At 45.0% G+C, this 18,217-nt stretch overlaps 1 protein-coding gene across 1 annotated transcript in view; it reads right to left on the reverse strand.

Moving 5' to 3' along the window:
- LOC106593811 (uncharacterized) overlaps positions 1-17,896 on the reverse strand; it is a 30,699-nt gene extending 12,803 nt beyond the window's left edge. The window contains exons 1-4 of the mRNA XM_045709617.2: positions 17,263-17,896; positions 15,262-15,943; positions 14,263-14,330; positions 6,978-7,108 (exon numbers count right to left, since the gene is read on the reverse strand). Coding sequence (XP_045565573.1) covers positions 6,978-7,108; positions 14,263-14,330; positions 15,262-15,783 — 721 coding nt within the window. The 5' untranslated portion in view covers positions 15,784-15,943; positions 17,263-17,896. The remainder of the gene's footprint in view (positions 1-6,977; positions 7,109-14,262; positions 14,331-15,261; positions 15,944-17,262) is intronic.
- Positions 17,897-18,217: the final 321 nt, after the last annotated feature.

Genomic DNA, 18,217 nt, shown 5'->3' on the forward strand with positions numbered 1-18,217 from the left:
CAGTTACCTTTGCTTTCTTGGGAACAGGAACAATGGTGGACATCTTGAAGCAAGTGGGGAAAGCAGACTGGGATAGGGAGAGATTGAATATGTCCATAAACACTCCAGCCAGCTGGTCTGCGCATGCTCTGAGGACGTGGCTAGGGATGCCGTCTGGGCCGGCAGCCTTGCGAGGGTTAACACGCTTAAATGTCTTACTCACGTCGGTCATGGAGAAGGAGAGCCCGCTGTCGTTGGTAGCAGGCCGCGTCGGTGGCACTGTGTTATCCTCAAAGTGGGAGAAGGTGGTGCTTAGCTTGTCCAAAGCAAGACGTCGGTGTCCGTGACGTGTCTGATTTTCACTTTGTAGGTCGTGATTGTCTGGAGACCCTGCCACATACGTCTCATGTCTGAGCCGTTGAATTGCGACTCCACTTTGTCATATCCTAGTCTGCATGATGAAAACAATCTTGAAGCATGGATTCTGATTGGTCAGAACAGCGTTGAATAGATCTTACCACAGGTACTTCCTGTTTGAAGTTCTTCCTATAGGAAGAGAGGAGCAAAATGGAGTTGTGATCAGATTTGCCAAAGGGAGGGCGGGGGAGGGCCTTGTAGGCATTTCAAGCAGCGGTCCAATGTTTTCCCAGCGCGAGTACTACAGTCAATGTGGTGGTAGAACTTCGGTAGCATTTTCCTTAAATTTGCTTTGTTAAAATCCCCAGCTACAATAAATGCGACCTCAGGATATGTGGTTTCCAGTTTGCATAAAGTCCAGTGTAGTTCTTTGAGGGCCGCCGTGGTATCGGATTGAGGGGGAATATACACGGCTGTGACTATAACCAAAGAGAATTCTCTTGGGAGGTAATACGTTGGCATTTGATTGTGAGGTATTCTAGGTTGGGGGAACAAAATGACTTGAGTTTCTGTATGTTATCACAATCACCCCATGAGTAGTTAATCATGAAACATACACCCAGCCTTTCTTCTCCCAGGAGAGTTCTTTATTCTTGTCTGCGCGATGTACTGAGAATCCAGCTGACTGTATAGACAGGGACAGTATATCCCAAGGGCTATGTTTCCATGAAACAGAGTATGTTACGATCCATGATGTCTCTCTGGAAGGAGATCCTCGCCCTGAGCTTGTCTACTTTATTATCCAAAGACTGAACCTTAGAGAGTAATATACTCGGAAGCAGTGGATGGTGTGCACGACTCCTGAGTCAGACTAGAAGTCCACTCCGAATACCTCTTCTCTGCTGGCAGTGTTTTGGGGGGGTATGAACAAAGGATCCAATTCGGGAAAGTTGTATTCCTGGTTGTAATGATGGTGAGTTACCGCAACACTGATATTCAAAAGTTATTTCCGGGTGTATGTAATAACACAAAAAATTCTGGGCTAATAATGTAAGAAATAACACAAAAAAACAAAGTTGCTTAGGGGCTAGAAGCAGAGCTGCCATATCTGTCGGCGTCACCTTACACAGAGATCATTTGCCAACCCTTCACTCTGCATGGTCAATACAGCAGATGCAGTGGTGGGAAAAGTACCCAATTGTCATACTTGAGTAAAAGTAAATATACCTTAATAGAATATGACTCAAGTAAAAGTGAAAGTCACCCAGTGAAATACTACTTGAGTAAAAGTCTAAAAGTATTTGGTTCTAAATATACTTAAGTATCAAAAGTAAATGTAATTTCTAAAATATACTTAAGTATCAAAAGTAAAATTATAAATCATTTCTAATCCCTTATATTAAGTAAACCAAACATTTTCTAGTTCAACACTGACACTGTTTAGTGAGTCTGCCAGATCAGAGGCAGTAGGGATGACCAGGGATGTTCTCTTGATAAGTGTGTGAATTAGGCAATTTTTTCTGTCCTGCTAAGCATTCAAAATGTAACAAGTACTGTTGGGTGTCAGGGATATTGTAAGTACATATTTTAAGAATGTAGTAAAGCAGAGACACCCCAAACAACTACTTAAGTAGTACTTTCAAGTATTTCTACTTTTTATTTAACTAAGCAAGTCAGTTAAGAACAAATTCTTATTTACAATGACAGCCTAGGAATAGTGGGTTAACTGCTTTGTTCAGGGGCAGAATGACAGATTCTTAACCTTGTCAGCTCAGGGATTTGATCTAGCAACCTTTCAGTTACTGGCCCAACACTCTAACCACTAGGCTACCTGCCGCCCCAACTCAAGTACTTTACACCACTGAGCAGATGCAACAATATGTTACTTTACAACAATGATGCTTTCCACTTAGCTTTTTTTAATGTACATCCACAAGCGTCCTATAATTACACTATTGGTTTGTGTATCTTACTGTCTGCAAACAGCTAGTTTGTCTTTTCTTAGCAAGTTGTGGCTAAAATAAATCGTGTTAGCCGCTACTGCTAAATCGCTAGTTAGCTGGCTAGCTAATAAAATGTACAGAGTCAGAGCAAACGTAGCTAGCTAATACAGGCTGATACCAGTGCTGGTGTATGCCTAAATCAGCCTGTTGTCTGTGCAACAGTATTTTCTAAATCAGAGAGTAATAAGCAAAGCATGAATATGTTAGCTACATAAAGAGAAAACTAAAATTATAGGGTCCCACTCCCCTGGGAAACACTGACCAACACTTTGGTTCCTACCCTGTGTCAATAACGCCTCCATAGAGATTCTAATAGTATTTTAATTCCTAATTCTATGAATGCCTCCCTGGCTTCTTCATTCGTTGTCTTGTCTTACAACACCGTATTCAAAGGGGCCACTATTACACTCCAACTATAGAATTGGAATAATAATTTCCATGATTCCAACAGTTCACCTAAGTATTTTTTATCTAAATTGCAAGTCAAATTGCAATTGCAATATTTGGTTAAACATAAGGCCTAGATTCTATTGCCCATATCATGCAGCCCTACGTGGCAGTGTAGAAATGATCTCAAATGAGATCAACTTTTGTTTGTACTGTTCAATCAAACTTCAACCAATCAGAATGAGAAAGCATCATTTAAATCATTTTAGAAGGTATGTGTTTCCACCCTAGGGTCATGCACAACTCATAAAGCAAAATGGATAACTTTTATTATTTAAAAACATAAAGCACTGTCAAATACCGTCAAAAGAACAAATGTATTGTGATATTTTTCCCATATTTCCCAGCCCTACATTTGGAACACAATCTAGATCATTCGAGACAGTAATCTAAAACGGTCTTACTGTTTTCTATCACATCTATTCATAGTAGCTAGTGGGGTCAGCTGAAGTGTGAACAAGTGCCGCACTCAGCTTTATGGCACCGCACACAGAAACCAATGACGTACGCCGAGACCATACGGCCCTATCGCGCTGACATCACAACACGCTGCAAGACACTCGTGAGCTGAGTTTGAAAACAGGATCAGAGTACACTTTGCTTTTTTCCCCCCTTCCCCTGAGCCCTAGTCTCTTGTGGACAGACTACGTAACATAAATGGTATCAAAACATCTGTCAACAGCCTGTGGGATGTAAACTCAACTCCAAGAGAGAGCATAGAAACAATACACTGCAATAATGACAAGATCAACATCCAACTCTAATTATAAACTGGGTGGTTCGAGCCCTGAATGCTGATTGGCTGACAGCCGTGTTATATCAGACCGTATACCACGGGTATGACAAAACATTTATTTTTACTGCTCTAATTACGTTGGTAACCAGTTTATAATATCAATAAGGCACCTCTGGGGTTTGTGATATATGGCCAATATACCACGGCTAAGGGCTGTGTCCAGGCACTCCGCGTTGTGTCGTACTGAGGAACAGCCTTTAGCCGTGGTATATTGGCCATATACCACACCCCCTTTGGCCTTATTGTTTAATTACAGGCGCCCAGTACACACTCCAGTGCAGGATAGGGTGTCCTAGTCTACTGGTCAGGATAGGGTGTCCTAGTCTACTGGTCAGGATAGGGTGTCCTAGTCTACTGGTCAGGATAGGGTGTCCTAGTCTACTGGTCAGGATAGGGTGTCCTAGTCTACTGGTCAGGATAGGGTGACCTAGTCTACTGGTCAGGATAGGGTGACCTAGTCTACTGGTCAGGATAGGGTATCCTAGTCTACTGGTCAGGAGGGTGACCTAGTCTACTGGTCAGGAGGGTGACCTAGTCTACTGGTCAGGATAGGGTGTCCTAGTCTACTGGTCAGGATAGGGTGTCCTAGTCTACTGGTCAGGATAGGGTGTCTTAGTCTACTGGTCAGGAGGGTGTCCTAGTCTACTGGTCAGGAGGGTGTCCTAGTCTACTGGTCAGGATAGGGTGTCCTAGTCTACTGGTCAGGAGGGTGTCCTAGTCTACTGGTCAGGAGGGTGACCTAGTCTACTGTTCAGGAGGGTGACCTAGTCTACTGGTCAGGAGGATGTCCTAGTCTACTGGTCAGGAGGGTATCCTAGTCTACTGGTCAGGAGGGTGACCTAGTCTACTGGTCAGGAGGGTGTCCTAGTCTACTGGTCAGGAGGGTGTCCTAGTCTACTGGTCAGGATAGGGTGTCCTAGTCTACTGGTCAGGATAGGGTGTCCTAGTCTACTGGTCAGGATAGGGTATCCTAGTCTACTGGTCAGGAGGGTGTCCTAGTCTACTGGTCAGGAGGGTATCCTAGTCTACTGGTCAGGAGGGTGACCTAGTCTACTGGTCAGGAGGGTGTCCTAGTCTACTGGTCAGGAGGGTGTCCTAGTCTACTGGTCAGGAGGGTGACCTAGTCTACTGGTCAGGATAGGGTCTCCTAGTCTACTGGTCAGGATAGGGTCTCCTAGTCTACTGGTCAGGAGGGTGACCTAGTCTACTGGTCAGGAGGGTGTCCTAGTCTACTGGTCAGGAGGGTGTCCTAGTCTACTGGTCAGGATAGGGTGACCTAGTCTACTGGTCAGGAGGGTGTCCTAGTCTACTGGTCAGGAGGGTGACCTAGTCTACTGGTCAGGAGGGTGTCCTAGTCTACTGGTCAGGAGGGTGACCTAGTCTACTGGTCAGGATAGGGTGTCTTAGTCTACTGGTCAGGATAGGGTGTCCTAGTCTACTGGTCAGGATAGGGTATCCTAGTCTACTGGTCAGGAGGGTGACCTAGTCTACTGGTCAGGATAGGGTGTCCTAGTCTACTGGTCAGGATAGGGTGTCCTAGTCTACTGGTCAGGATAGGGTGTCCTAGTCTACTGGTCAGGAGGGTGTCCTAGTCTACTGGTCAGGATAGGGTGTCCTAGTCTACTGGTCAGGAGGGTGTCCTAGTCTACTGGTCAGGATAGGGTATCCTAGTCTACTGGTCAGGAGGGTGACCTAGTCTACTGGTCAGGAGGGTGTCCTAGTCTACTGGTCAGGATAGGGTGTCCTAGTCTACTGGTCAGGATAGGGTGTCCTAGTCTACTGGTCAGGAGGGTGACCTAGTCTACTGGTCAGGAGGGTGACCTAGTCTACTGGTCAGGATAGGGTGTCCTAGTCTACTGGTCAGGAGGGTGACCTAGTCTACTGGTCAGGAGGGTGACCTAGTCTACTGGTCAGGATAGGGTGTCCTAGTCTACTGGTCAGGATAGGGTGACCTAGTCTACTGGTCAGGAGGGTGACCTAGTCTACTGGTCAGGAGGGTGACCTAGTCTACTGGTCAGGATAGGGTGTCCTAGTCTACTGGTCAGGAGGGTGACCTAGTCTACTGGTCAGGAGGGTGACCTAGTCTACTGGTCAGGATAGGGTATCCTAGTCTACTGGTCAGGAGGGTGACCTAGTCTACTGGTCAGGAGGGTGACCTAGTCTACTGGTCAGGAGGGTGACCTAGTCTACTGGTCAGGAGGGTGACCTAGTCTACTGGTCATGATAGGGTGACCTAGTCTACTGGTCAGGATAGGGTGACCTAGTCTACTGGTCAGGATAGGGTGTCCTAGTCTACTGGTCAAGATAGGGTGACCTAGTCTACTGGTCAGGAGGGTGACCTAGTCTACTGGTCAGGATAGGGTGTCCTAGTCTACTGGTCAGGAGGGTGACCTAGTCTACTGGTCAGGAGGGTGTCCTAGTCTACTGGTCAGGAGGGTGACCTAGTCTACTGGTCAGGAGGGTGACCTAGTCTACTGGTCAGGATAGGGTGTCCTAGTCTACTGGTCAGGAGGGTGACCTAGTCTACTGGTCAGGATAGGATGACCTAGTCTACTGGTCAAGATAGGGTGACCTAGTCTACTGGTCAGGATAGGGTGTCCTAGTCTACTGGTCAGGATAGGGTATCCTAGTCTACTGGTCAGGAGGGTGACCTAGTCTACTGGTCAGGAGGGTGTCCTAGTCTACTGGTCAGGAGGGTGACCTAGTCTACTGGTCAGGAGGGTATCCTAGTCTACTGGTCAGGAGGGTGACCTAGTCTACTGGTCAAGAGGGTGACCTAGTCTACTGGTCAGGAGGGTGACCTAGTCTACTGGTCAGGAGGGTGACCTAGTCTACTGGTCAGGATAGGGTCTCCTAGTCTACTGGTCAGGATAGGGTGACCTAGTCTACTGGTCAGGAGGGTGTCCTAGTCTACTGGTCAGGAGGGTGTCCTAGTCTACTGGTCAGGATAGGGTGACCTAGTCTACTGGTCAGGATAGGGTGTCCTAGTCTACTGGTCAAGATAGGGTGTCCTAGTCTACTGGTCAGGATAGGGTGTCCTAGTCTACTGGTCAGGAGGGTGTCCTAGTCTACTGGTCAGGATAGGGTGTCCTAGTCTACTGGTCAGGAGGGTGTCCTAGTCTACTGGTCAGGAGGGTGTCCTAGTCTACTGGTCAGGATAGGGTGACCTAGTCTACTGGTCAGGATAGGGTGTCCTAGTCTACTGGTCAAGATAGGGTGTCCTAGTCTACTGGTCAGGATAGGGTGACCTAGTCTACTGGTCAGGATAGGGTGTCCTAGTCTACTGGTCAGGATAGGGTGACCTAGTCTACTGGTCAGGAGGGTGACCTAGTCTAGCTGGTCATGATAGGGTGTCCTAGTCTACTGGTCAGGATAGGGTGTCCTAGTCTACTTACTCCGACTGGCCAGGAGGTCGTCCAGCGATTCAGCCCACTTATCAAGTTCCACCCGGCTGAACTTGGCGTTGCTGTGGCCCACCTGACTCCACTGGTGCATCAACGGGAGGCGAGATCTCCGCTCTTTAGCACTGTTAAGGAGGAGAGGAAGGGTGAGAAAGATACAGAGAGAGGAGGGGTAAGGAGAGAGACAGGAAGAGATAGGGAGAGGGGGAGAGGGGGTGAGGGGGTGAGGGAGGGAGAGGGAGAGATAGTTAGACAGGAGAAGAGCGAGGAGAGGGAGAGACAGGGAGAGGGAGCGATAGGGAGAGGGAGGGAGAGAGAGAGGGAGAAATAGGGAGACAGGAGGGGAAAGGGAGAGGGAGAGAGGCAGGGAGAGAGGGGGGAGAGGAAGGGTGAGAGAGATACAGAGAGAGGAAGGGTAAGGAGATAGACAGGAAGAGATAGGGAGAGGAGGTGAGGGAGGGAGATAGAGAGATATGGAGACAGGGAGAGGGAGGGAGACAGGGAGGGAGAGAGAGATGGAGAAATAGGGAGAGGGAGAGACAGGGAGAGACAGGGAGAGAGGAGGGGTAAGGAGAGAGAGAGAGACAAGGAGAGGGAGACATAGGGAGAGGGAGAGACAGGGAGAGAGGAGGGGTAAGGAGAGAGGGAGAGAGAAGGAGAGGGAGAGACAGGGAGAGGGAGAGACAGGGAGAGAGGGAGGGTAAGGAAATAGGGAGATACAAGGACAGGGAGAGAAAGGGAGAGGGAGGGAGAGACAGGGAGAGAAGGGGGGGAAAGGGAGAGAAGGGGGGAGAGAGGGAGACAGGGAGAGACAGGGAGAGAGGAGAGAGGCATCAGATTTCATGATGACACCACCCCTCATTTCCACAACTGTTTGACTCAGTATCATTACAACCTTAAGGGTGAATGAGGTCCGGATGGGAATCCTTTCAAACGGAACTTCTTAGGCTACGTCCCAAATGGCACCCTATTCCCTATGTAGTGCACTACTTTTGACCAGGGAAAGTACATAATTTTCCCTATTTAGTGCACCAATATTTACCAGAGCCCTATGGGCTACATAAGGAATAGCAGCCAGGGACTGCACAGTCTATTGTCCACAGTCTATTGTCCTCAGTCTATTGTCCTCAGTCTATTTCCCACAGTCTATTGTCCACAGTCTATTGTCCACAGTCTATTTCCCACAGTCTATTGTCCACAGGCTATTGTCCACAGTCTATTTCCCACAGTCTATTGTCCACAGGCTATTGTCCACAGTCTATTTCCCACAGTCTATTGTCCACAGGCTATTGTCCACAGTCTATTTCCCACAGTCTATTTCCCACAATCTATTGTCCACAGTCTATTGTCCACAGTCTATTGCCCACAGTCGATTGTCCACAATCTATTGCCCACAGTCTATTGTCCTCATTCTATTGTCCTCATTCTATTGTCCACAGTCTATTGCCCACAGTCTATTGCCCACAGTCTATTGTCCTCATTCTATTGTCCACAGTCTATTTCCCACAGTCTATTGTCCACAGGCTATTGTCCACAGTCTATTGTCCTCATTCTATTTCCCACAGTCTATTGTCCTCATTCTATTGTCCACAGTCTATTTCCCACAGGCTATTGTCCACAGGCTATTGTCCACAGTCTATTGTCCTCATTCTATTTCCCACAGTCTATTGTCCTCATTCTATTTCCCACAGTCTATTGTCCACAGTCTATTGTCCACAGTCTATTGTCCTCATTCTATTGTCCACAGTCTATTGTCCACAGGCTATTGTCCACAGTCTATTGTCCTCATTCTATTTCCCACAGTCTATTATCCTCATTCTATTGTCCACAGTCTATTGTCCTCAGTCTATTGTCCACAGTCTATTGTCCTCATTCTATTGTCCACAGTCTATTGTCCTCAGTCTATTGTCCACAGTCTATTGTCCAAAGTCTATTGCCTACAGTCTATTTCCCACAGTCTATTGCCCACAGTCTATTGTCCTCATTCTATTGCCCACAGTCTATTGTCCTCATTCTATTGTCCACAGTCTATTGTCCTCATTCTATTGCCCACAGTCTATTTCCCACAGTCTATTATCCTCATTCTATTGTCCACAGTCTATTGTCCTCATTCTATTGTCCACAGTCTATTGTGCACAGTCTATTGCCCACAGTCTATTGTCCTCATTCTATTGCCCACCGTCTATTGTCCACAGTCTATTGTCCTCATTCTATTGCCCACAGTCTATTGCCCACAGTCTATTGTCCTAATTCTATTGCCCACAGTCTATTGTCCACAGTCTATTGCCCACAGTCTATTGTCCTCATTCTATTGCCCACCGTCTATTGCCCACAGTATATTGTCCACCGTCTATTGCCCACAGTCTATTGTCCACAGTCTATTGTCCTCATTCTATTATAGACCATCTATTGCCCACAGTCTATTGCCCACAGTCTATTGTCCTCATTCTATTATCCACAGTCTATTGTCCACCATCTATTGCCCACAGTCTATTGTCCACCGTCTATTGCCCACAGTATATTGTCCACCGTCTATTGCCCACAGTATATTGTCCACCGTCTATTGCCCACAGTCTATTGTCCACAGTCTATTGCCCACAGTCTATTGTCCTCATTCTATTGTCCACCGTCTATTGCCCTCATTCTATTGCCCACATTCTATTGCCCACAGTCTATTGTCCTCATTCTATTGCCCTCATTCTATTGTCCACAGTCTATTGTCCTCATTCTATTGCCCTCATTCTATTGTCCACCGTCTATTGCTCACAGTCTATTGCCCACACTCTATTGTCCACAGTCTATTGTCCACCGTCTATTGTCCTCATTCTATTGCCCACAGTCTATTGTCATTCTATTGTCCACCGTCTATTGCCCACAGTCTATTGTCCACCGTCTATTGTCCTCATTCTATTGCCCTCATTCTATTGCCCACAGTCTATTGTCCACAGTCTATTGTCCACTGTCTATTGCCCACAGTCTATTGTCCACAGTCTATTGTCCACAGTCTATTGTCCACCGTCTATTGTCCTCATTCTATTGTCCACAGTCTATTGCCCACAGTCTATTGTCCTCATTCTATTGTCCACCGTCTATTGCCCTCATTCTATTGCCCTCATTCTATTGCCCAAAGTCTATTGCCCACAGTCTATTGTCCTTATTCTATTGTCCACTGTTTATTGCCCACATTCTATTGTCCACAGTCTATTGTCCACAGTCTATTGTCCACCGTCTATTGTCCTCATTCTATTGTCCACTGTCTATTGCCCACAGTCTATTGTCCACAGTCTATTATCCACAGTCTATTGTCAAGTCTATTGCCCACAGTCTATTGTTCACAGTCTATTGCCCTCATTCTATTGCCCACAGTTTATTGCCCACAGTCTATTGCCCACAGTTTATTGCCCACAGTCTATTGTCCTCATTCTATTGCCCTCAGTCTATTGCCCACAGTCTGTTGTCCACAGTATATTGTCCACCGTCTATTGCCCACAGTCTATTGTCCACAGTCTATTGTCCTCATTCTATTATAGACCATCTATTGCCCACAGTCTTATGCCCACAGTCTATTGTCCTCATTCTATTATCCACAGTCTATTGTCCACCATCTATTGCCCACAGTCTATTGTCCACCGTCTATTGCCCACAGTATATTGTCCACCGTCTATTGCCCACAGTATATTGTCCACCGTCTATTGCCCACAGTCTATTGTCCACAGTCTATTGCCCACAGTCTATTGTCCTCATTCTATTGTCCACCGTCTATTGCCCTCATTCTATTGCCCACATTCTATTGCCCACAGTCTATTGTCCTCATTCTATTGCCCTCATTCTATTGTCCACAGTCTATTGTCCTCATTCTATTGCCCTCATTCTATTGTCCACCGTCTATTGCTCACAGTCTATTGCCCACACTCTATTGTCCACAGTCTATTGTCCACCGTCTATTGTCCTCATTCTATTGCCCACAGTCTATTGTCATTCTATTGTCCACCGTCTATTGCCCACAGTCTATTGTCCACCGTCTATTGTCCTCATTCTATTGCCCTCATTCTATTGCCCACAGTCTATTGTCCACAGTCTATTGTCCACTGTCTATTGCCCACAGTCTATTGTCCACAGTCTATTGTCCACAGTCTATTGTCCACCGTCTATTGTCCTCATTCTATTGTCCACAGTCTATTGCCCACAGTCTATTGTCCTCATTCTATTGTCCACCGTCTATTGCCCACAGTCTATTGCCCACAGTCTATTGCCCTCATTCTATTGCCCTCATTCTATTGCCCAAAGTCTATTGCCCACAGTCTATTGTCCTTATTCTATTGTCCACTGTTTATTGCCCACAGTCTATTGTCCACAGTCTATTGTCCACAGTCTATTGTCCACCGTCTATTGTCCTCATTCTATTGTCCACTGTCTATTGCCCACAGTCTATTGTCCACAGTCTATTATCCACAGTCTATTGTCAAGTCTATTGCCCACAGTCTATTGTTCACAGTCTATTGCCCTCATTCTATTGCCCACAGTTTATTGCCCACAGTCTATTGCCCACAGTTTATTGCCCACAGTCTATTGTCCTCATTCTATTGCCCTCAGTCTATTGCCCACAGTCTGTTGTCCACAGTCTATTGTCCACAGTCTATTGCCCACAGTCTATTGTTCACAGTCTATTGCCCACAGTCTGTTGTCCACAGTCTATTGCCCACAGTCTATTGTTCACAGTCTATTGTCCACAGTCTATTGCCCACAGTCTATTGTCCACAGTCTATTGTCCTCATTCTATTGTCCTCATTCTATTGTTCACAGTCTATTGTCCTCATTCTATTGCCCACAGTCTAATGTCCTCATTCTATTGTCCACCGTCTATTGCCCTCATTCTATTGCCCTCATTCTATTGCCCACAGTCTATTGCCCACAGTCTATTGTCCTCATTCTATTGTCCACTGTCTATTGCCCACAGTCTATTGTCCACAGTCTATTATCCACAGTCTATTGTCCAGTCTATTGCCCACAGTCTATTGTTCACAGTCTATTGCCCTCATTCTATTGCTCACAGTCTATTGTCCACAGTCTATTGTCCTCATTCTATTGTCCTCATTCTATTGTTCACAGTCTATTGCCCACAGTCTATTGTCCACAGTCTATTGCCGACAGTCTATTGTTCACAGTCTATTGTCCTCATTCTATTGTCCTCATTCTATTGTTCACAGTCTATTGCCCTCATTCTATTGCTCACAGTCTATTGCCCACAGTATATTGTCCACCGTCTATTGCCCACAGTCTATTGTCCACAGTCTATTGTCCTCATTCTATTATAGACCATCTATTGCCCACAGTCTATTGCCCACAGTCTATTGTCCTCATTCTATTATCCACAGTCTATTGTCCACCATCTATTGCCCACAGTCTATTGTCTACTGTCTATTGCCCACAGTATATTGTCCACCGTCTATTGCCCACAGTATATTGTCCACCGTCTATTGCCCACAGTCTATTGTCCACAGTCTATTGCCCACAGTCTATTGTCCTCATTCTATTGTCCACCGTCTATTGCCCTCATTCTATTGCCCACATTCTATTGCCCACAGTCTATTGTCCTCATTCTATTGCCCTCATTCTATTGTCCACAGTCTATTGTCCTCATTCTATTGCCCTCATTCTATTGTCCACCGTCTATTGCTCACAGTCTATTGCCCACACTCTATTGTCCACAGTCTATTGTCCACCGTCTATTGTCCTCATTCTATTGCCCACAGTCTATTGTCATTCTATTGTCCACCGTCTATTGCCCACAGTCTATTGTCCACCGTCTATTGTCCTCATTCTATTGCCCTCATTCTATTGCCCACAGTCTATTGTCCACAGTCTATTGTCCACTGTCTATTGTCCACAGTCTATTGTCCACAGTCTATTGTCCACCGTCTATTGTCCACCGTCTATTGTCCTCATTCTATTGTCCACAGTCTATTGCCCACAGTCTATTGTCCTCATTCTATTGTCCACCGTCTATTGCCCTCATTCTATTGCCCTCATTCTATTGCCCAAAGTCTATTGCCCACAGTCTATTGTCCTTATTCTATTGTCCACTGTTTATTGCCCACAGTCTATTGTCCACAGTCTATTGTCCACAGTCTATTGTCCACCGTCTATTGTCCTCATTCTATTGTCCACTGTCTATTGCCCACAGTCTATTGTCCACAGTCTATTATCCACAGTCTATTGTCAAGTCTATTGCCCACAGTCTATTGTTCACAGTCTATTGCCCTCATTCTATTGCCCACAGTTTATTGCCCACAGTCTATTGCCCACAGTTTATTGCCCACAGTCTATTGTCCTCATTCTATTGCCCTCAGTCTATTGCCCACAGTCTGTTGTCCACAGTCTATTGTCCACAGTCTATTGCCCACAGTCTATTGTTCACAGTCTATTGCCCACAGTCTGTTGTCCACAGTCTATTGCCCACAGTCTATTGTTCACAGTCTATTGTCCACAGTCTATTGCCCACAGTCTATTGTCCACAGTCTATTGTCCTCATTCTATTGTCCTCATTCTATTGTTCACAGTCTATTGTCCTCATTCTATTGCCCACAGTCTAATGTCCTCATTCTATTGTCCACCGTCTATTGCCCTCATTCTATTGCCCTCATTCTATTGCCCACAGTCTATTGCCCACAGTCTATTGTCCTCATTCTATTGTCCACTGTCTATTGCTCACAGTCTATTGTCCACAGTCTATTATCCACAGTCTATTGTCCAGTCTATTGCCCACAGTCTATTGTTCACAGTCTATTGCCCTCATTCTATTGCTCACAGTCTATTGTCCACAGTCTATTGTCCTCATTCTATTGTCCTCATTCTATTGTTCACAGTCTATTGCCCACAGTCTATTGTCCACAGTCTATTGCCGACAGTCTATTGTTCCAGCAGCCCTCTATTGTCCTCATTCTATTGTTCACAGTCTATTGCCCTCATTCTATTGCTCACAGTCTATTGTCCACAGTCTATTGTCCTCATTCTATTGTCCTCATTCTATTGTTCACAGTCTATTGCCCGCAGTCTATTGCCCTCAGTCTATTGCCCACAGTCTATTGCCCACAGAGGAGATTTGATTACTGTGACAGAGAGTGAGAGTGAGATGACTTTAAACAGTTACGGAAACCAATCATGTGATAAGGATATTTTTGCCATATCTATGTAATATCAGTGTTGACGGGTCACATTGCTTTCCTCTGAATTGTATTTGGATTACCATAGGGATGCCCAGGCACGTTGATGACCTCACCTGTCCTTCTGTTCTTTCTGTTCCTTCTGTTCTGGGTTAAACAGGTTGGAATGTGATGAATGGGGACTCTGGAAATACAGACACAATTAGTTTGTTTCCAAATGTAAATGATTGGCATGTGTCACTCATACACATACAGTCAACCCACACACACACACACACACAACACACACACACACACACACACACACACACACACACACACACACACACACACACACACACACACACACACACACACACACACACACATAAATCTCAGCGGCATGACTTCTTTGGTTTTAGCCCAAACGTTATATAAAATGTTAGAGAAGTTCTGTTTGAGCAATATTTTCCTGTATCGAGTCATTTTCGCCATTATAAAAACATTAAACATTCCAAACCTAAAAGCATTAAAACATGACGTAGTGGGTGTCAGTGTGGATGCCAACATATGGGAGAAATAGGAGAGGAGGGGGACTTGGTATTCATTGGTTTTTGCCATTTGACAGATGCTTTTATCTAAAAGAACAAAATGAAAGGCTGGATGAGTGTCTAATGAGTTACACAATGACAGGAATAATATGCATGACAATATTTAAATCAAATTGAGAATATTTAAGGTAAATGTGTGCTATTGCGCATGATTATTTAATCCTTTGTCAACTTAGTGTGACCTTAACATTTTAACACAACCGCTTGCTTTATAAATAACACTCGGTCGGATGAATCTCAAGGTTGGAATTACTACTGAGAAGAACCAGAAAGGGTGCGTTTGTTTTTAGCTCATACGCTCATCCTGATTGGAGTAGAGATTTCACAAGGTCCAATGGAATGGTCTGAAATGTGAAAACTCTGCCCACCTGGTGACCCGGAAAATTAGAGCTAACGCACCTAGTCAAAACCCATCTAACACACACAGGCTATCCATTCCCATACAGTCGCCTAAAACATCCAATACCCTAAACACTGCCAGAGACCACTCCTTTAGCGACCCTGACATCCCACATCCCTCTTTACCTGCCCAAACAGGCTCTTCAGGTGTAGCTTGGCTGCTGACAGCTTGGCTCTGGTGTGTGACCGTTGCTGTGATTTGAAGGACAAGGGGCTGGAGCCAGAGGGTGAGTACGAGGGAGAGGGTGGTGGCTGGTCGTCGCTGCCCACGCTCTCTGTGCTGCGGCCCGTCGTCCCCGGCACCAACTGCCCATCACTATATGCCCTACATTCATTTAGGTTCACCACTCCAAGAAAACCTCTACCCTCTAGCTTCCCTAGTTCTGTGAAGTTCTCCACACTGACGCTGTGATCCTTGCGCAGCTCCCCCCTCCCCGTCGTCCTCCCAGGGCTGGCTCCAGGCTCCACGATGGTAGGGGTAGGGGGGAAAGAGGTGGTTCGACCATCCAGTTCGTTGTCCTCCAGGTGGGGGGTGTAGGTACCTGACTCCCCGTCCCGGCTGTGGTAGTTGTGGCCCTTCACAGGTACTTTCCTCCACGGCAGGAAATCCATATCGAGTAGAGACCCCTCGGAGCTGTACCGACGCATGATGGCAGCGCCACTGGGTGGAGTTAGAGACAAGGAAGGATGGAGGGACTGATGTGCAGGTGGAGAAAGAAAGGAAGAGTGAAAGGAAGGCAAGCGGGTTTGGGAAAGGGAGGATGAAAGAGAGAAATAGTCTGAAGGGAGGACCCCAGCAAAGAACAGCCTATAAAAGGAAAACAGAGAGAGGGGGAATTGGACAAGATAGAGTTGGACAATCACAGAAAATGGGTGAAATGGGTCAATTCATCCGGACCACAGTGTGCTGTTCCATATCATTGGTACACTTTTACAGAGTGTAGCTAGTCGGACTCATAATCTACGTCCCAAATGGCACCCTATTCCCTACATAGTGCGCTACTTTTGACCAGGGCCCTATAGAGTAGTGCACCGTGTAGGGAATAGTGTGTCATTTGGGATGTAGATCATGAGTCAGACCAGCTGCAGTATGTACGATAACAACTGCTATGTCCAATGCTGTCAAGTCCACTCTAAACGTAATGTGGGTTAACGAGAAAGCTTTTCTCTGATATTCATATGTGACATATTGAAACCACCTATTCGTTTTCAACTGAAATGAGAGACATATTAACATAAATGTGTTGGCCCCTTGGCTGCAAAAATTTGATGAACTGTAGTCATGCCAGTCTACTGATTTAAATTCAGCAGATATTTACTGATTCTACTGATTTGAATTCAGCAGATTTTTACTGTTTCTACTGATTTGAAATATTGATTTGAGTGAAATGGTCTTCCTGCAACTTGACCCACATCTAAATGACATATGACTGGTGTGAAGAGCAAGATGTATTCTCCATATTATCATATGGCTGATTTAAACAGCAACATGTATTCTCCATATTATCATATGGCTGATTTAAACAGCAACATGTATTCTCCATATTATCATATGGCTGATTTAAACAGCAACATGTATTCTCCATATTATCATATGGCTGATTTAAACAGCAACATGTATTCTCCATATTATCATATGGCTGATTTAAACAGCAACATGTATTCTCCATATTATCATATGGCTGATTTAAACAGCAACATGTATTCTCCATATTATCATATGGCTGATTTAAACAGCAACATGTATTCTCCATATTATCATATGGCTGATTTAAACAGCAACATGTATTCTCCATATTATCATATAACTGATTTAAACAGCAACAAATATTCTCCATATTATCATATGGCTGATTTAAACAGCAACATGTATTCTTCATATTATCATGTTTACTTATGTTTTTAAATTGGTGTTTTAATTGTATATTAAATTAATAACCACACAGTTCAGTGTTTATGCTGTGTATAAATCAAATCTTGAACTTGGGCTGTCTAGAAGGCATTACATAACTGTTGAGACTGCCGCTGAGAACTTTTAAAGTATTATCTATGTCCCACAGGAGGGGAGTTGAATTCCTTGCAGTAAATCTTAACAACAACAAAAAGAGCCGCAGTAAAATGTATTACCTCGATGTCCTGCGGTTACTCTGCCACCTGTGCTTTCATGATTTTGGCTCCAAACAAAGAGTTACTCTGTCCCGGGAAGTATATCCACTGATTCAACCATAATATATATATATATATATATATTATCTAAAGTCTCAATTCGATTAGGCTTGCTTTAGTTGAGACTCTGACATGTGACGTCAGAGCATTGCCTGTTGTGTATTATTAACCAGGAACCAAATGGAAGAAAACGGAACCAAACGGGGAGAGACCTAGCTGAATTTGTCCAATACAAAAGTGCCGTTTTAATGCAAAACGTTTTCGTTTGTAGTAAATGGTTCCCGTTGCAAAACGTTTTGTACTAATGATTACACCCGTGCCAAGACGCAGAGTCGCGGATGCCCCCTCTCTCTCACTCTCTCTCTCTCTCCACCCGTGCCAAGACGCAGAGTCTCTGTCTCTCTCTCTCTCTCTCTCTCTCTCTCCACCAAGTGCCCTCAATTATCAACAGAGTCCTGACGCTGCATGTGTTACTGAATATCTATGAGTACATAACAAGCATACTGACAGACGAAACGAAATCACTAGCACCAAGAAAGTTTCTCTATCTCAAACTTAATTCAGACCTGTTTATAAAAATAAAATTAAAAAAAAAGATCTCACACTTGCATGAACCAGAAACGCCTATTGTCTGTGTTTGCCACCCTCAACTCCGTCTCAGCTTGCCGTCTCGTCCCTTGAAGCTCTCTGTACAGTACAACATCGTTCACATACTTTAGGTGTGTCCTGGAAAAACACTTCTGAACTCCCCGGGGTAGGAAGCCTACTATGAATGGAATCACTGAAGGACGGGAACTGTTCTGTAGCTGCCTGAGCTATTTTAATAATGTCAGTGTCAGTGACGGAATGGAAGAATATTCAAAAAACGTTGTTTATATTGAATAAAATGTTCACATTAACTTAAATCATTTTCCAT

The sequence above is a fragment of the Salmo salar genome, chromosome 27 (genome assembly GCF_965601325.2).
Source record: "Salmo salar chromosome 27, fSalSal1, whole genome shotgun sequence".
Lineage (NCBI taxonomy): Eukaryota > Metazoa > Chordata > Actinopteri > Salmoniformes > Salmonidae > Salmo > Salmo salar.